Source organism: Bos indicus, chromosome 10 (genome assembly GCF_029378745.1).
Source record: "Bos indicus isolate NIAB-ARS_2022 breed Sahiwal x Tharparkar chromosome 10, NIAB-ARS_B.indTharparkar_mat_pri_1.0, whole genome shotgun sequence".
NCBI classification, from domain to species: domain Eukaryota; kingdom Metazoa; phylum Chordata; class Mammalia; order Artiodactyla; family Bovidae; genus Bos; species Bos indicus.
The window spans coordinates 51,915,920-51,936,191 of NC_091769.1; the positions used below are offsets into that span (position 1 = coordinate 51,915,920).

At 42.6% G+C, this 20,272-nt stretch overlaps 1 protein-coding gene across 2 annotated transcripts in view; it reads right to left on the reverse strand.

Annotated features, from left to right (window-relative positions):
• The window catches only part of AQP9 (aquaporin 9), a 48,494-nt gene that overhangs the window by 13,734 nt on the left and 14,488 nt on the right, over positions 1-20,272 (reverse strand). For both annotated transcript variants that reach the window (XM_019968761.2, XM_070797495.1), the window contains exon 2: positions 3,246-3,372. In XM_019968761.2, the coding sequence (XP_019824320.2) occupies positions 3,246-3,372 (127 nt within the window). The remainder of the gene's footprint in view (positions 1-3,245; positions 3,373-20,272) is intronic.

A 20,272-nucleotide genomic window follows, 5' to 3' on the forward strand; every position in this document is an offset into this window, starting at 1 on the left:
AGCAGCACTGCGGAAGAAACAGGAGTGTTATAGTTGGAGAGGGCCACGCTCATATCTTGGCCCTGTCGAAGTGGCTGTGATGATCAGATTATTCACATAAAGACCCGAGTGGGTGGAGCTGAAGCCCAGGAGGAGGCCTGAGATGAAAGCCTTACATGAGCAAGGTGATCAGGTTCAGGGTTCTGTCCTAGACGAGTCCCCTTCTCCCTGCCACCCACAGACAACTCTATGATGGAGATAATCCTACTATTTTAGCTCTCATTAAGCAATCTTGCTTTTTTCTGGAGATTTTTATTGCCTATAAAATGCTGCATCAGAAACAGCTGCCCTGATCTAGGTACAAGTCAGCAGAGCAAATGCTGAGTGTGGGGTGGTGCATAATCAAGGCATTGCGAGTTCTGATTGGCCAGACTGGATTGCCAGACTCCTGGCAAGCTCACAAGAGAGCAGGGTAGGTGACTCCTATGCAGAGAAGTAACGCTTTATGTTCCAAAACCAGAGGTCAGCTGACCTTCCCAGTCTGGACCACAAAGTGGGGTGCCATTTATGTTTATGCCTAATATACATTGGTTATTTTGGGAATTCCCAAAGAGGGCCTCACAAGTGTCCACAAATCAGTATGTTGGTTGCAGCCACTATGAGAGAATCACCACCGCACCCCCCCCCCCCCCCCCCCCCCCGCCATCTTCCTCTCCTATTCCCGGGCTGTTAAAGCCAATACTGAGTCTGCACTGATGTCATCACTGGGCCAGGGTCTTATCTGTGCCTGTTTCCCCCATTTCCCTGGGAGCCTGAATAGTGCTTAGTTCCAAACAGAGATGGGAAATAAGCTCCCTTTCCCCAGCTCAACACTGCCATCCCAGGTGGCTCAATGGCAAAGAATCTGCCTGCCAATGCAGAAGACATGGGTTCAATCCCTGGGTCAGGAAGATCCCCTGGAGAAGGAAACAGCAACCCACTCGATATTCTTGCCTGGAGAATTCCATGGACAGAGGAGCCTGGCGGGCTATAGTCCATCGAGTTGCAAAGAGTTGGACACGACCTGGTGACTAAACAACAGCAATAGCTGCCTTCTATTAGCCAGGCTCAGAAACTGTTCTCCTTGCATTTGGGGATCTCACAGTCTCTGAAATCTCTGAAATCACAAATCTCTGAAATCTCTGATCTCACAAATCTCTGAAACAATTTGGACAGCTCCCAAGCCTTGCTCAGAAACAGCCCTTCATGAAAACAGTCCGCTTACTCCTCTGAGTGCAGGGGCTTAACCAACCCCAGGCTAAAGGCCAGATGGGAAGACCTCACACCATCTTTCACTCCCTCTTCTCCTTCCTGCTGGTCTCTACCCCTTTTCCTCCCATGATAACTCCAAATATATCAGTGTATGCAAACAGACATTGACAGCGGTGGTGGTGAAGTGTCAGCTACATTGGTAAGGTCTGGGACCAATTTATCCTAAGTAAATATTTGATGATATTCAATTCAAGGAGTTATGTAGGTGAAATATGGCAAAACCACATCTCCACCTTTAAAAAGTAGCTGAGAATATGCCTACATTTATATTGCATGGTTTGTGGAAACCACACTTGTCTGAATGCAGTTGGGAGGGTGTGGGGAGAGGCAATGGAGCATTCTGCATGCTTGTTTGAAGGCAAGAAGGTATTCTGTCTCTGGTGTCAAGGCCTGCACTGTCATCTAGCCTTGGCCCATTCAGGGTGGCCCCTTGGTTATTTTTGCATCTTGGGTAGGCAGTAGAGTGTGGGGATCACAGCAAAGGCTCAGCATGAGTTTGAACAGAAACACTGCTCCTGCCTAACAAACCACATACATGGGAATCTGTAACCTGGACTGCCTTAGGATCTGAGTGCCCCTATGATACGGAAAGGCTGCCAGCCAGCAAACGACTGTTCCGAGTACCCAGTCCCTGGAGGCTCTGAGGGGGTCTGGGCAGTCATTCTTCAGTGCTACAGTGGCAGTGCTTGTCACCAGTCCAGCCAGCTCACCTGCAGGATCCTCCCCTGGACCGTCCTGCCCTGTACTGGACCTGTACAGCCCTGTCTAAACTGCCTTTCCCATGATAGATCATTGGAAGTGTTGTTTAGTAATTGGGACCTATGCTTTGCTGTCTCATGGACCTGGGCCAAATCTTTGATTTGCCTTTTTACCAGCTGTGGGATGTCTGGAAATTAATTTAACCCCTTGGGGGCTTCCCAGATGACACAGTGGTAAAGAATCTGCCTGCCATTGCAGGACACACAAGAGACACAGGTTCAATCCCTGGGTCAAGGAGATCCCCTGGAGTAGGAAATGGCAACCTGTTCCAGTATTCTTGTCTGGGGAATCCCATGAACAGAGGAGCCTGGTGGGCTATATATAGTCCATGGGGTTGCAAAGACATGACTGAGCACAAACCCAAAGCAAAAAGCAAAAATCTTCAGGCCTCCAGTTTTCTCTGTAGAATGGACAGTAATACCTGCCTCAGAGTGCTGCTGCAGAAGAGAGAGGAGGTGTTACAGAAGAGAGAGGAGATAAATTGTATACAGCACCCCATACAGTGCCCAGCACACTGGGGTCCCCATCTTCCCTTATCACCAACAGTCTTACCTTAGTGTTCTGAGTCCCCAAGACAAGGCTGCTAAAGATTCCACAATCTTTGGGAAGTGGATCATTTTCACACTTCCTTCCTAAGGTCCCAGGCTGCATTAAGTATCATTTCATTTTGCTTCTCAGAACCTCAAGAATTGCTTTTAATTAGTCTACCACTCAGGGTAGGTTGGACCAAGACCTCTTAATTAGCCCTGCGCCTCCATGAAAGTACCAGCTACTTTGCAAATGGCCCAGGGCTCTCTGTGATTGCTCGGATAAAGGTCTGGGGAACTGCCTCTGTTGGAGTGATCTTCATGGGTCATTCACAGAATATCTGGGAAGTGGTTTTCAAGCGTAAGATGGAGCTTATAAAAGAATGTATTGACAGGCGAAGAATACGATTCAGTGGCCGGATTTAGGAATCAGTCAGTTCTGAGTTCCAGCCCTCATCTCTGTCTCTTGCTGCAGGTTGACAAAGCGGCAGGTCACTTAGCATTTATTTGCTGGCCGTTTAAAATTGGTCATTTATAAAAATAGAATCAAAGATATTCTTGCAGGACTGCTGAGGTCTAAAACAGTTAAGGTATGTAAAGCACCCAGAACAGTGATAGTACACTGGGATGGCTGGGTTAGTAGTGGTTGTCATTGTTTCTGGTACTTACCAGAGACACCTGCACTCACATAAATGGCCATTGCAACTGCCATTGAAAATCCAGTATTGATAGTGATGATTCCTCCAAAGTGTCCTCGACTGAGAACAGCTTGGGCAACAGAACCACATCCAAGGACCTGGAATGAGAGGAAACTCAACAAGTGAGTGAAGATGGCCACCATCAAAGACAACGGGAAGTCACAGTAACAAGAAGCATTTTTCAAGCACATTCACAAACCAGGCTGCCACAGGCCTCATATAAATCAGCTTATAATCTTCCAACTGTGCGCAGGTAGCAAAATGCTGGTCCCGAGGCTGCATCTGGATTATGGATGAGTTTTGTTAGGCCTTCATAGTGTTAAACTTTTTAATGAATCTATAAATTGGGTAATTTGGTAATCATTTCATTATACATAAATATCTAATCATTATAAAACTGAAACTATGGACTTCCCTGGTGGCTCAGATGGTAAAGCATCTGCCTACAATGCGGGATACCTGGGTTCAGTCCCTGGGTCGGGAAGATCTCCTGGAGAAGGAAATGGTAACCCACTCCAGTATTCTTGCCTGGAAAATCCCATGGACCAAGAAGCCTGGTAGGCTACAGGCCATGGGGTCGCAGAGTCGGACACGACTGAGCAACTTCACTTTTACTTTCTTTCACTTTTGTATGTCAATTATACTTCAAAAAGAAAGGGCGAGAGGAAGGGAGGGTAGAAGTTGTGGAAAGAAAGGAATGTTTGATGAGGGAGGTTTATTGGGAAAGATGAAACAGTTGCATAAATTACAACAGGACAACACACAACCATTGGCCATCCTCATGCTGTGGTTTAAAGAGCCAGTGTGGTCCTGAAGGAATGTCTGGGGCTGTAGGATCATTAGATCATTGCTCCTAGATGTCAAATAGCCAAGTTTTTTCTAGAATACAGATCCCAGTTTGGGTTTCTTAACTAAAGAATAGCACCAACTGGAGGGAGGACTCAGCATCAAGTAATGGATATGATTTGAGGGTATGTGAAGCAAGATGAGAAAACCAGACCACCTGACCTGCCTCTTGAAAAACTTATATGCAGGTCAGGAAGCAACAGTTAGAACTGGACATGGAACAACAGACTGGTTCCAAATAGGAAAAGGAGTACGTCAAGGCTGTATATTGTCACCCTGCTTATTTAAGTTATATGCAGAGTACATCATGAGAAACGCTGGACTGGAAGAAACACAAGCTGGAATCAAGATTGCTGGGAGAAATATCAATAACCTCAGATATGCAGATGACACCACCCGTATGGTAGAAAGTGAAGAGGAACTCAAAAGCCTCTTGTTGAAAGTGAAAGAGGAGAGTGAAAAAGTTGGCTTAAAGCTCAACATTCAGAAAACGAAGATCATGGCATCTGGTCCCATCACTTCATGGGAAATAGATGGGGAAACTGTGGAAACAGTGTCAGACTTTATTTTGGGGGCTCTAAAATCACTGCAGATGGTAACTGCAGCCATGAAATTAAAAGACGCTTACTCCTTGGAAGGAAAGTTATGACCAACCTACAAAGCATATTCAAAAGCAGCAACATTACTTTGCCAACAAAGGTCTGTCTAGTCAAGGCTATGGTTTTTCCAGTGGTCATGTATGGATGTGAGAGTTGGACCGTGAAGAAAGTTGAGCGCCGAAGAATTGATGCTTTTGAACTGCGGTGTTGGAGAAGACTCCTGAGAGTCCCTTGGACTGCAAGGAGATCCCACCAGTCCATTCTGAAGCAGATCAGCCCTGGGATTTCTTTGGAAGGAATGATGCTAAAGCTGAAACTGCAATACTTTGGCCACCTCATGTGAAGAGTTGACTCATTGGAAAAGACTCTGATGCTGGGAGGGATTGGAGGCAGGAGGAGAAGGGGACGACAGAGGATGAGATGACTGGATGGCATCACTGACTCGATGGACGTGAGTCTGAGTGGACTCCGGGAGTTGGTGATGGATAGGGAGGCCTGGCGTGCTGTGATTCATGGGGTCACAAAGAGTCAGACACGACTGAGCAACTGAACTGAAACTGAAGCAAGTTTTCAGAAACAAATGTATTCAAGGAACAAGAGACGAAGAATAGGAAGGCTTCTTATCAGGATGATAATAACCAACTTCGGTGTCTCTTCACAAAAGGATGAGAAGGGAACTCTGAACCTGAAATAAGAGAGGATGCACATCAACCATTTCCTGATAGTGATGAATTAATTCTAAATAGCTCCCTTGGGGCTCATTTGTGAAGTCCTTTAAAGAAATATGATTTACAAACAAGGGATGTTTAACACATATAGAATGGTTTTGTTTTACTCCTCCCTGAAGGCAGAGAAATTACCTAGATGATCTTTTAACATCCCCTCCAGTCCCTGATTCTAAGATATATCAACTTAACTCTAACTGGTGGACAGTAGGGAGAAGGAGGACCTGCCATCTGGAGGGATGCACCAGGGCTGCACATCACAGGCAATGGGCTGTCTCTGATGTTAATCACAGATCTGGCTCCAGACCCTGTACTGAGAGCCAAGTTAAGTTGTAGCAGGAACATGGTTCCTTTTACCTATTTTAAGAAATGAAATATTCCCCTGAGTCCATCTCACAGCCTACCAGTTCCACCTAGACTTGACATTCGTTTTTCTAGAATCCTTATCTGTTATAATAAATGTCAGAATTAAAACCACATTGCTGTCTTTCTTTTTAATTTAAGATCAATTAAATGCCCTAAGTACAACTTCCAAGCTAACTGTCATTTAGGCAGCCTTTCCTGAACAGAGGCAAAAAACAAAACAAAACATTCCTGATAGCTTAGAAGACCTGATTTAGACAACCCGGGTAAGGAGAGACACACTCAAACACGGGCCAGTCCTGAGCTATTAACACTTTCCAAATAAACTTCTTCCTTCTTTTATAGTGTGATATTCATAGACTTGTGATATTCTACAGGGGGTGTAAAAGCTTTAAAAGGTCTGAGTGGACCTGGAGAGGCTTCTGTTCTGTCAAACTTCATTGTGATTAATACTGTCCTCTTCCACCCTAGATGCTGAAATTGCTTTTTTGTTCTTTTCTAGGGAGGATAACTGATGGCATCACCGACTCAATGGACATGAGTTTGAGCAAGCTCCAGGAGTGTGTGATAGACAGGGAAGCCTGGCGTGCTGCAGTCCATGGGGGTCACAAAGAGTCAGACACTACTGAGCACTGAACAAAACTGAACTGATGCTGTGCACTGCAGGAAATGAGCAGGAGGAGAAATAAACAAGGTAAGCACTTCAGTTTGCCTAGTCTGAAATTACTATTCAGAAGATTTCAGCCCATGTTGACATCATTTCTTCCTAATTTTTAAATACTCTTACTATAGCCTGAAAATTAATAAGGCAGACCAGTAATTGCCTGCTAGGATCTTTTCTTGCCTGCTTTCTCTCTCCTGCATTCACAGCACCAGGGAAGTAGACCTTGGATATCCTGATGTTATCATACTCTGATCACTAGGGAATTGGTCACTCACCCTTGTTTCCTTCTTCTGTGTGCCCACTGTAATTTTCTTCTTTAAAAAAATGAGAGCACTGTCATTTATAGTATTACTGATAGAACTTCCAACATGATTCCATGCTCTAACCATTAAGAACTGCCTTATTGTTCCTCTTCTTAGACACAGAAAGAGACATGCTGTCTCAATTTCTTTGGTCTTCGCTATCAAGAAATCTTTTTTGGACTCATCACTCTTTCGTAGTCTTCTCACTAAACCTAATCTTTTCTCTCTGTAATTCATTTGTACTGTCCCTACTGAACAATTTGTGTTTAGCTGTTTTCCAAGTGCCTGATCCTGATTTCCTTATCTAGAAAACAATCTCTTAGATTCCTTTGCATACCAACAGGCGATAGTATGCTCAGTTCAGTTCAGTCGTTCAGTTGTGTCCGACTCTTTGTGACCCCATGAATCGCAGCACGTCAGGCCTCCCTGTCCATCACCAACTCCCGGAATTTACTCAAACTCACGACCATCGAGTCTGTGATGCCATCCAGCCATCTCATCCTCTGTCTTCCCCTTCTCCTCCTGCCCCCAATCCCTCCCAGCATCAGCATCTTTTCCAATGAGTCAACTCTTTGCATGAGGTGGTCAAAGTACTGGAGTTTTAGATTCAGCATCAGTCCTTCTAATGAACACCCAGGACTGATCTCCTTTAGAATGGACTGGTTGGATCTCCTTGCAGTCCAAGGGACTCTCAAGAGTCTTCTCCAACACCACAGTTCAAAAGCATCAATTCTTCGGCCCTCAGCTTTCTTCACAGTCCAACTCTCACATTCATACATGACCACTGGAAAAACCATAGCCTTGACTAGACAAACCTTTGTTGGCAAAGTAATGTCTCTGCTTTTGAATATGCTATCTAGGTTGGTCATAACTTTCCTTCCAAGGAGTAAGCATCCTTTAATTTCATGGGTGTGAATGAAGCCTGCAAATCACTGCACCATCTGTAGTGGTTTTGGAGCCCAAAAAAATAAAGTCTGACACTGTTTCTACTGTTTCCCCATCTATTTCCCATGAAGTGATGGGACCAGATGCCATGATCTTAGTTTTCTGAATGTTGAGCTTTAGGCCAACTTTTTCACTCTCCTCTTTCACTTTCATCAGGAGGCTCTTTAGTTCCTCTTCACTTTCTGCCATAAGGGTGGTGTCATCTGCATATCTGAGGTTATTGATATTTCTCCCAGATATCTTGATTCCAGCTTGTGCTTCTTCCAGCCCAGTGTTTCTCATGATGTACTCTGCATAGAAGTTAAATAAGCAGGGTGACGATATACAGCCTTGAAATACTCCTTTTCCTATTTGGAACCAGTCTGTTGGTCCATGTCCAGTTCTAACTGTTGCTTCCTGACCTGCATACAGGTTTCTCAAGAGGCAGGTCAGGGGGTCTGGTATTCCCATCTTGTTAAGAATTTTCCACAGTTGATTGTGACCCACACAGTCAAAGGCTTTGGCATAGTCAATAAAGCAGAAATAGATGTTTTTCTGGAACTCTCTTGCTTTTTCCATGATCCAGCAGATGTTGGCAATTTGGTCTCTGGTTCCTCTGCCTTTTCTAAAACCAGCTTGAACATCTGGAAGTTTATGGTTCACGTATTGCTGAAGCCTGGCTTGGAGAATTTTGAGCATTACTTTACTAGCGTGTGAGATGAGTGCAATTGTGCTGTAGTTTGAGCATTCTTTGGCATTGCCTTTCTTTGGGATTGGAATGAAAACTGACCTTTTCTAGTCCTGTGGCCACTGCTGAGTTTTCCAAATTTTCTGGCATATTGAGTGCAGCACTTTCACAGCATCATCTTTCAGGATTTGAAATAGCTCAACTGGAATTCCATCACCTCCACTAGCTTTGTTTGTAGTGATGCTTTCTAAGGCCTGCTTGACTTCACATTCCAGGATGTCTGGCTCTAGTTGAGTGATCACACCATCGTGATTATCTGGGTCATTAAGCTCTTTTTTGTACAGTTCTTCTGTGTATTCTTGCCACCTCTTCTTAATATCTTCTGCTTCTGTTAGGTCCATACCATTTCTGACCCTTATCGAGCCCATCTTTGCATGAAATGTTCCCTTGGTATCTCTAATTTTCTTGAAGACATCTGTAGTCTTTCCCATTCTGTTGTTTTCCTCTATTTCTTTGCATTGATCGCTGAGGAAGGCTTTCTTATCTCTTCTTGCTCTTCTTTGGAACTCTGCATTCAGATGCTTATATCTTTCCTTTTCTCCTTTGCTTTTCACTTCTCTTCTTTTCACAGCTATTTGTAAGGCCTCCTCAGGCAGCCATTTTGCTTTTTTGCATTTCTTTTTCTTGGGGATGGTCTTGATCGCTGTCTCCTGTACAATGTCACGAACTTCTGTGCATAGTTCATCAGGCACTCTGTCTATCAGATCTAGTCCCTTAAATCTATTTCTCACTTCCACTGTATAATCATAAGTGATTTGATTTAGGTTATACCTGAGTGGTCTAGTGGTTTTCCCTACTTTCTTCAATTTAAGTCTAAATTTGGCAATAAGGAGTTCATGATCTGAGCCACAGTCAGCTCCCGGTCTTGTTTTTGCTGACTGTATACAGCTCTCCATCTTTGGCTGCAAAGAATATAATCAATCTGATTTTGGTGTTGACCATCCGGTGATGTCCATGTGTAGAGTCTTCTCTTGTGTTGTTGGAAGAGGGTGTTTGCTATGACCAGTGCGTTCTCTTGGCCAAACTCTATTAGCCTTTGCCCTGCTTATTTCTGTACTCCAAGGCCAAATTTGCCTGTTACCCCAGGTGTTTCTTGACTTCCTACTTTTGCATTCCAGTCCCCTATAATGAAAAGGACATCTTTTTTGGGTGTTAGTTCTAAAAGGTCTTGTAGGTCTTCATAGAACAGTTTAACTTCAGCTTCTTCAGCATCACTGGTTGGGGCATAGGCTTGGATTACTGTGATATTGAATGGTTTGCCTTGGAGACGAACAGGGATCATTCTGTTGTTTTTGAGACTGCATCCAAGTGCTGCATTTTGGACTCTCTTGTTGACTGTGATGGCTACTCCATTTCTTCTAAGGGATTCCTACCCACAGTAGTAGATATAATGGTATTCTGAGTTAAACTCACCCATTCCAGTCCATTTCAGTTCGCTGATTCCTAGAATGTCGATGTTCACTCTTGTCATCTCCTGTTTGACCACTTCCAATTTGCCTTGATTCATGGACCTGACATTCCAGGTTCCTATGCAAAACTGCTCTTTACAGCATCGGACCTTGTTTCTATCACCAGTCACATCCACAACTGGGTATTGTTTTTGCTTTGGCTCCATCCCTTCATTCTTTCTGGAGTTATTTCTCCACTGATCTCCAGTAGTGTATTGGGCACTTACCGACCTGGGGAGTTCCTCTTTCAGTATCCTATCATTTTGCCTTTTCATACTGTTCATGGGGTTCTCAAGGCAAGACTACTGAAGTGGTTTGCCATTCCCTTCTCCAGTGGACCACATTCTGTCAGTATGCTAATCTGTTCTGTTTCCTTGGTTGGTGTGTTTCCCAAGTCTACCACCACTCCTTCTGTGCCTGCCATCCACAGACCTCCACTGTCTCTTCTATCTTCATGCCAGGATCCAGCACCTACTTTCTCCAGAAGACTTAGAAAATCACAAAACCATGTAGGGGAGGGAGGGTATTACAAAGCCATGGATCTAGTCTTCACTGTGCTGCCCAAAATCCTCTTTCATATTCTCCCAATTCTTTCACCAAACCTTCTCTTCTCTCATTAGCCCAAGGTACCCAATTCCCTTTCTGAAAATAATACCTCCTTTTACTTGACTCAGAACCTGTTAAGTGGTCTTGAAGATCAATGGGAATTCAGAACATCACATAAACATTGCATTCCAGTTATTCAGTGATATGTAACTATTCCCAAACTTAGTGGTTTAAAATGGCAATGTTTATTTTGCTTGTGAATCTGTCATTTGGGCAAAGTTTGGTAGAGCATCTTATTTCTGTTCCAGTTGGTATCAGATGTGATGATTCACAACTTGAAGGACTGGAATTATCTGAAAGCTCACTTAGTCACATGCCTAGAGGTTGATGTCAGCAGGCAACTGATGCCTCACCTGGGATGGTGGCCAATACACCTACACATGGCCTCTGTGTGGCTTAGCCAGATTCCAGGGGGTGAGCACGGTATAGCCTCCAGAGCCTGCATTCTTAATCCCTGCATTATGCTACCTCTCAGCCATGATTGTGTTGCTTCTGAATTCGATAGCACACAAACTACAACATCTTAAATAACCATTGACCTGGCCCATGTTGGTTGCCTTTAGCAACAGGGAGCTTATTACCACATCAGGTAGCTTGTTCTATGTATTTTTGGTGTTCCAGTGCCTGGGGAGCCCTTCCTTCCATGAAGTTGTAGTCTTTTATCTGGTGACTTCTGTTCATTAGCTCCTGGCTTAGTCTTGGGACCTCAGAGAAGAAGCATCTTTTACACACCAGGCATTCCACTAAGTGGAGGGAACGAAAAGTCCTCCATGAATTTTTTTCTGCTGAATGTTTTTCCCTTCATCTTGGATCCTTAGGGCTCCTCAGATCCCAATGAGTCTCACCTGGGATAAGCTCAAGGTTGTTAGCACCTCTCTTAAAACACAGAGCCCATGAATGGGCACAATTCTCCCTTATTTTTTTGAAGCCTTTAAAAATGTTTTTTATTTAAGACTGAAATCCTGTACAGATTCTCTTAGAGAATTCTCTAATTCTCTAAATTCTCTCTTAGAAAGAATATGAGGAATATTTAAAAATATAAAGAAAAAAATCACAGTGCCTTTATCTATGAACAGACATTATAAAACCTTGGCTTATTTCTCCCCAGTAATTTAAAAAATATTTATTTATTTAAGTATAATTGACCTACAACACTGTCAACAACAACAACTGACCTACAATGTCAGTTCCAGGTATACAACACAATGATTCATTGTTTTCATACATTACAATGATCTCTGCAAGTCTGATTGCCATCTGTCACTATACAAATTTATTATAATATTACTGACTATGTAATGTGAACTTTGTACCTCTTTAATTTCCCTCACCTATTTCACTCATCCCTCCACTGCCCTCCCCTTTGGCAACCACTTGTTTGCTCTCTATATCCTTGAGTCTGTTTCTATTTGTTATGTTTGTTCATTTATTTTGATTTCATATTCTCTGTTTGACTTATTTTACCTAGCATAATACTCTTGCTGCTGCTGCTGCTGCTTAAGTCGCTTCAGTCGTGTCTGACTCTGTGCGACCCCATAGACGGCAGCCCACCAGGCTCCCCCACCCGTGGGATTCTCCACACAAGAACACTGGAGTGGGTTGCCATTTCCTTCTCCAATGCATGAAAGTGAAAAGTGAAAGTGAAGTCGCTCAGTCATATCCGACTCTTAGCGACCCCATGGACTGCAGCCTACCAGGCTCCTCTGCCCATAGGATTTTCCTGGAGTGGGGTGCCATTGCCTTCTCCATAATACCCTTGAGGTCCATCCATATTGCCACAAATCACACAATTTCATTCTTTTCTTATGGTGGTGTAGTATTCCATTGCATAGACATACCATATCTTCTTTACTCATTAATCTATTGATGGACTCTTAGGTTGTTCCTATATTTTGGCTATGGTAATTAGTACTGCAATGAACATGCTGCTGCTGCTGCTAAGCTGCTTCAGTTGCATCCAACTCTGTGCGACCCCATAGACAGCAGCCCATCAGGCTCCCCCGTCCCTGGGATTCTCCAGGCAAGAACACTGGAGTGGGTTGCCGTTTCCTTCTCCAATGTATGAAAGTGAAACATGAAAGTGAAGTCACTCAGTCATGTCTGACTCTTAGCAACCCCATGGACTGCAGCCTACCAGGCTCCTCTGTAATGAACATAGGGGTGCATATAACTTTTCAAATTAGTGTTTATTTTCTTTGGATAAATACCCAGGAATGGAATTGCTGGATCATGTGGTAGTTCTATTTTTAATTTTTTGGGAAACCCCCATCCTGTTTTGTGGCTGTACCAATTTGCATTCCCATGAATAGTGCGTGAAGGTTCCCTTTTCTCCATATCCTTGCCAACACTTGTTATTTGCTGTCTTTTTGATGAGAGCCTCTCCCAGGTGTGAGGTGACACCTCACTGTGGTTTTTTTTTTTTTTTTGGTTATGCCATCATAGTTTTCTTTTTTTTTTTTAATTTAATTTAATTTTTTAACTTTACAATATTGTATTGGTTTTGCCAAATATCAACATGAATCCACCACAGGTAGACACGTGTTCCCCTTCCTGAACCCTCCTCCCTCCTCCCTCCCTGTACCATCCCTCTGGGTCGTCTCACTGTGGTTTTGACTTTCATCTCCCTGATGATTAGTGATGTTGAATATCTTTTCATGTGTCTGCTGACCATGTCTTCTTTGGAAAAATGTCTCTTCAGGTCCTATACACATTTTAAAATTTTGATTTATTTTTTATTGAAGGATAATTGCTTTACAGAATTTTGTTGTTTTTTGTCAAACCTCAATGCACATTTGTTTTTTGATGTTGAGTTGTATGAGTTCTTTGCCTATTTGGGATATTAACCCCCTATCAGATATAGGGTTTGCAAATATTTTCTATTTTGTAGGCAATCCTCCCTTGTTTGTACATCATAGCATATTATGCCATCATATTATGCCATGGTAATTAATCACATACCTTCTGTTCATTGCTTCTGTTGCCATCTAGTGGGTCACTTAACCACAGGATGTAATTCAGCTATTCACATATTAATGCCTGGTTTTCCCAATTTTATAAGACTCAGGATCATGTAATGAACTTCTTTGACTTTGCAATAGCATCTAGTATATTGAAGGTAATTAAATACCCAGATCCTAGGTGTTATTTCCAATTATGACACTTGGTGTCTGTGTAAATGCACATGTTACTTCTCAGTCTCAGCTTGCTCATCTATTAAAAAATAATACCTGTTTGCCTTGTTTCATAAGAATTTTCAGCAAAGGTTCAAATGGGGCAACCTTAATGAAGGCACTATTTAAACAACAAAGGACAATAATAGGTGAAGGATATTATTGCCTTTAGTATAGACTCAAAAGCAAAACCCCAATTCAAGGTGAATACATTCAGGCAAAGGGACTCATGGACTTAACCCCTAACTCACTGCCTGGCAATAAAAATGGGAGAGAAAAAACATCTATGACCAAAATTATAAATAGCTGTTATTTCATTCCAAACATGAGATTAAAATTTGTGGAAAGAAGAGAAGTGGGAAAATGACAAGAACTTGAAGGTGTTCTGCATATTTGTGATTACTTTCCAAAGTGAGGTCATTTCATAGCTGGCAAGATTTTAGTGCTTTTGGTAGTAATGCAAGACTAGAAAAGAGGAGGGGGGTAAATACCATAGCTATCAGGATCTGTGCATGCAGGAGTGGGAGAAAGCATTTCATTGGAAAAGGAAGAAAGACATTTGAAAGGCAGAATTGCTACAAAAGATTGACTGGTGAGTGAGGTACCCTCAGTCATTCTCAGTCACCAAAGCCACATGTTCTGGAAATTTTTTTGGTACTCTTTCCTCGTCTCTCTCTTCACCCATGGTCAATTATTTCCATATCTCTTCTGTGGGCTTCTGTGGGGCCTTCTGTGTGTTCTGGCCTGTGTCCCCAGTTCCAGTATCTCCCCACTCAGCTGTCATGCTAGATGAAGTCCAACTTGCACACTGTCCCACACCCACTGCTCAGGAAGTACCAGCACCAACCCCTCAGCCTGGCTCTCAGGGCTCTCTGGTGCCATGCCTCATGATTCTCAGCCCAGTGTTCTCCCAAGAATAAATCTCCCCATCAGTCAGGCTGGCAACCCATTCACTTTGAGTCCTTCGAACTTGACGCTCATTTCCACCTTTGCACACCTGCTCACGCCATCCCTTCCAGCCCAATATCTTTTCTGCATTTTCCCCAGCCCATATCAGTCTATTCTTCACACTGAGCTAAAATGCTACCTTTTCTGTAGGGCTTTTCTCTGGCAACTGAAGCCCCCAAAGACCTCTCCTGCTTATTTCATCATGTCTTTACAATGTCATTTTATGTTATCCCCACCTTGCCTTATGGCACTCCACCAAGACCATAATGCCCACCAGGTCACTTGTGCTTCTTTATATTCTGTGCTCAAACAGTATTTATAAAAGATATTAAAATATCTAAGCAGAAATGGGAAAAAATCCTGCCTGAAATATCTTTTCTTTCTTTTTTAACGTAGGGTTGTGTCTTGGTTGCGGCACGTGGGGTCTTCATTCTGTCATGTAAGATCTTCTGCTGTGGCACAAGGACTCTGGTTGCAGTGCGTGGGCACTGCAGCGTGCAGGCTCTGGTCGCAGCGCGTGGGCACTGCAGTGTGCAGCCTCGGCAGGTGCAGGTACACGAGCTTAGTCACTCTGCGGCACGTGGGGTCTTAGTTCCCTGACCAGGGATCAAACCCGAGTCCCCTGCATCACAAGGTATATTCTTAACCACTGGACCACCGGAGAAGCTCCAAAATGCCTTTTCAAGAGAAAAAGTTAGTTTGGGGGCACGATGTAAAAAGTGGGAGGTGTAATTTCTGAGATATACCTCTTGAGACTGTTGGAAAGTTCCCAGCTGAGCCATGAATCCTGTGACAGGCCGACTACTGGACACAGTGTGAAACCTCCCATGATTAAGTGATTACCAGAAACTGAAACGCTGGAGGTGAGGACAAAGACTCATGAGTCCACAGATTTTGTTTCATATGACCCTTCTCAAATCTCCTTTGTATCTACTGTTTCCTTCAAAGTGCTAACCAAGATATTCCTAGCACAGAAGACACAGTGCCTAAAAGACGCCCAAAAGATTTGCTTGATATATAAAAGCTGAGCCCTTTTAGAAAAACGGTTCATGAAGGTTGATGGTTCCTTGGTAAAATGTTGGCAAATGCGTGTACTCTGGGGCCAGGGATTACTGGGGAATTTTGTAGTTGTCACAAGTGATCTGTGATTTCCTGTGCACATCAACATTGTCCAAAGAAGGAAAAAATTAACATGTCTTATATCTTCAAGGTGTTTTGCCTATTTGTGATTACTCTCCAAAGATGGGTCATTTCACAGTTGGCAAAGCTTTAGTGCTTGGATGTCTGGTGGTTAGGACTTGGTGCTTTCTCTTCTGGGGCTCAGGTTTAATCCCGGGTCAGGGAACTAAGATCCTGCAAGCTGCATGACATGGCCAAAAGAACAAAAACAAAAACAAAAAAAAACAAAGAAAAAAAAGAAGAAGAAAATAGAAGGGGTGAATACTATTGTTATCAGGGTCTTTGCAGGGCAGGAGTAGAAGAAAGGATTTCAGTGGAAAAGGAAGAAAGACACTTGAAAGGCAGAATTCCTACAAAAGATAGATTGGTGAGTGAAGTAACCCCAGTCATTCCCAGTCACCCAGGTCATACCTTCTAGAATCTTGTGTTTCAGTATTTTCAGAATTAATGGATACTAAAAAACAGTTTCTAGCCTATAGAGTTCCTGAAAATATTCAAAGTTGAAAGAAACTCCTTGGGAAACATTGTCATGGAATTTGTAGTAAAGGCTGAAGGAGACATTGACTATCTTTGCTCATCTGGTTAGGGTTTGTGAGTAAAAGAATACAAATACTAGCTACCATCTATTTGATGTTGCTTTGTGCCAATTCTATGCTAAGTGCTGTAATACAGGTACAGTATTATTTCATCATCATCCCATTAACTTAGGATCCCTCTGAAAGGGAAGTATTATTATCTCCATTTTATTGATGAGGAAATTGAGATTGGGAAAGGCCAAGCAATTTTCCCAATGTTACATCATAGAAGGAAGGGAGACAGAAGCAGGGTTTGATGGCAGGCCTGTCTTAGTCACAGGGCTGTGCTCCTAACCATTACATACTGGACAGAGCAAAAGTCATCAGAAGCAAGCAAGGTCCCCAAGAATTCACAGAAAGCTTCAGGGAGGACACTGGGTTTTCCACAGGAGGTAAGATGGGGATACCAGTTCTCCTATCTGCATACTGAGAATAAAGACTGTCTGGGAATGTGGAAGGGTTTGGAGGCAGCAGTCATCTATTACCAAACCACCCAGTATTAAAGGCCTCCCTGTAGACCAGATACAGTCTGAGGAGAAAGTACTGAGGTTGAAGCTCATTTGGAAGCCTCCTCATAGATTCTTCTCTTTGTGACAGGACAGGTGGCTTTTCTGGTGACAACATATGTGGTCACTGTGGTTCAGAAAAACACCAACACTTGTACTTTATTGCTGAAGCTTCCCATGACCTAGAGAAAAATCCTATTCAGCCCCATTTCCCTTCCTTTCTCAGAGATCAATGAGACATGTTGGTGATTAAGTGCAACTTTTTCAGTTTGTGCACAACCTATTTTTTTGATTCCTGCGTGCTTGATTTTTAACTCCCCTTGCAGAGAGAGCTTCCACTAGATGACCAAATGCTCACCAGGGGAAATTAGACCTGAAGGCAGAGTGAAACCTTTCCTCCTCTTGTTTTCTTTTGCTTGTTTCTTTCCTCACAGCGTCTCCCTGTCTTGTAGTCATCAGCTAAAGACACACTCCTCCCCCTGATGCTGACCAAGCCTGTCCACTCCTGGCTGAGAGAACGGTGGAGTGAGCCTTTTCCACACTTACAAGCCACACTCATGAGCCACGTGGATTTCTTGTGGAGCTGGCCAACATTTAGGGCACTTATTTAGCATTCAAACCTATCGCAACGACTAGACTCAAGAAGTCAAACAATTCCACCTCTCTGTCCAGGCCCCACGTGCCCCTTTAATACTTTTTACTGAATCAGAGCCAAAGAACTAAGCCAGGTGGCCATTCCAAAGTGCTCTAGTACCTTCAAAGCATACCTGGCTAGTGCTTTAAAATACTTGTCTAGGAAGCCAATATCCTCCTTTAACCCAGTGGTGCCAGTTTGTGCCCACTGTGGGCAGCAGCAGTGTGATACAAGAACAGGAATCATGTGTGACTGTTCCCCTTATATTGCTGCAGGTCTTCCTGGAAATAGGTAAGGGATATATTTTGAATGAAAATATTCTTCCGTAGGTAATTTGTCATAAAATGATATAAATATTCATAGAACAGAAGTCTGTGTTAAAAGAACATATCTGTGGCAACACATATTTTTAGTAAAGTGTTTTGTGTGTAGGTGGGTGAGTGTATATGTTTTTATCAGATATGTATACATACACTCCTCATATATATATATATATATGACATAAATAATCTCATTTAATCCCAATAAAAACCTAAGGGGGAAAAAAACTGAAACGTGAGGCCAAAGAAATTAAGTAATTTACCCAAGGACTTACAGCGAGTGAAAATATCTTTTTGAATCCCAAATTAACATTTCCATCCAAAATTGATGTTCCTTCACTTCCATGAACAGCCCTCGACTGTGCCTGAGCCAAATAAGTCATTTGTCCAGATTTGTATTTCACAAGTCTGTCTTTCCAAAAACCAAATTGCTGTGCAGCACGGGGAGCCCAGCCTGGTGCTCTGTGATGACCTGGAGGGATGGGAGTGGGGAGGCAGGCGAGGGAGGGAGGGGTGTATGTATAATTATGGCTGATTTGCACTGCTGTATGGCAGAAATCAACACAACATTGTAAAAATTTTAAATAAATATATATATATTTAAATTAAAAAATAGAAAAAAAGAAATGCAAAAAAAAAAAAAAAATCAAACTGTAGGAAACAAAGATCTCCAAATCTACAAATACCTCTCATTGAGATTTGGTATTCACTTTTCTTCATCCATTCCTCTCTGTTCATGTACATTTAAAAATTCTAAGTGCCATGCATGCTGCCTGGTGTAGGAGGGATGCAAAAAACCAGACGCAGGGCCTCTTAAAGCTCACAGAGCAGTAGGAGATTTAGGAGCTGGGAACTGCTAAGAATCATGAAAACTGTATGAAGTTTTATGTTACAAGCTTGTTACTCATGAATGGTGTAAGTGTTTATGCCTAGGGAAAGTGCACATGGGGATGTAGTTTTGTAAACCTTACTAACAATAGAAAATTTGACATTGAAGTCTCCTCAGATTTTTGAATTACTTGATTAATACCCCCAATTATTGAGCCGCCTGACATTAAATCTGAGATATATTAATATATCATATGAGCGTATAACAGATTGATCTCATGCAGAACCTGACTATGATAATATAAGATCAAAATTTATCTTCTGATATTGCCAGAAATAAAATGATTTTTACACTATTGCCTCAACCAATTTTGCCAGGGGGTAGGATGTGGAAGAGAAAAGGAACACAGTCTTGCATGTAGGACTTAGATTTCTATTAGCCAATCCTCTTGTAAACAAGTAACATCAGACAGCAGGCTTAGACCCTCAACAATCTCTCCATCTGTGCTTTCCTGGTGAGAATATTTTGTCTTTGTAGAATGTGGTTCAGGACACCTTCGGAGCAGAGTCACAAACTAGTGGGCCATGGTTGAAGACTGCCTTTAAATAGGATTGACTCAAAGATGTGCTTTGTTTGGCCCACATGGTGATTTTTAGAAATTGCTGCCAGTATTTAAAAATAGAAAAATTACACATAGAAATATGGATTTCTGATCATTCTTGCAAAACTGTAATATTTGCTGAAGCTTTACCTCATTCCTGCTTAGACACAGTGGAGATGGTCTGAGTGGCAAACGAGATGCCCCCTAAGACATGGTGTACACTGCCCACTTCCTTCCTAACTCCACCAGGCCCATTTCACTCAGATATCTTACCTGTCTGGTTTCAATAAGCTCTGGGGATATTGAGTACCATCTTAAATCCTAGGAAGATAAACCTACTTAGATTTTGGGGCTTGTAACTTTCTGGCCCCACAGACACTATGGTGTTAGCAAACCTGGCCTGAGATGCAAGACAGCCTCCCATTTCCTGGAGGAATCATCTGTGGCCATCTTCAAATGAAGGACTAACTATGGGTAAAACTTTATCTAAGTAGGTTAAGTAATAGGAAGACCAAAAAATACAGTCCTATTCTTGAGAAGAAAGGCATTTTGGGGGCTTGTCAGAGTGTCTCCTCTCCCTGTAAGCATTCTGTCTTTTGTCCCTGGAGAGGAAGAAGAATAAATCCCCACCTGTCAGGACTCTGGTCTCGGCAAACCTAGGTGCTCCAGCCTGTGCTGTAGGTGTCTATTACCAGAAGAAGTCCCACATCCTACTCCATCTGTCTATATATTAATATACCTATTTATTTTATGTGACTTTGTCTATTGGAACATGCAATAATAATAGTAAAACAACAGAAACAAATACTGCTTATTGAGTATAATAGCATATATTAGCCCATTAATTCTCGCGAGGACCCAATGAGTCCAGCTCCTCTTATTGTCTCCGCTTTACATATAAGGAAACAAAGATTAGAGAGGTTAAGAGGTCAAGAGAATTTCTCACATTCACAGAGGCAGCAAGCAATAAGGTCCAGGTTTGATTGTACTTAATTTTGGCCACTGAATGGG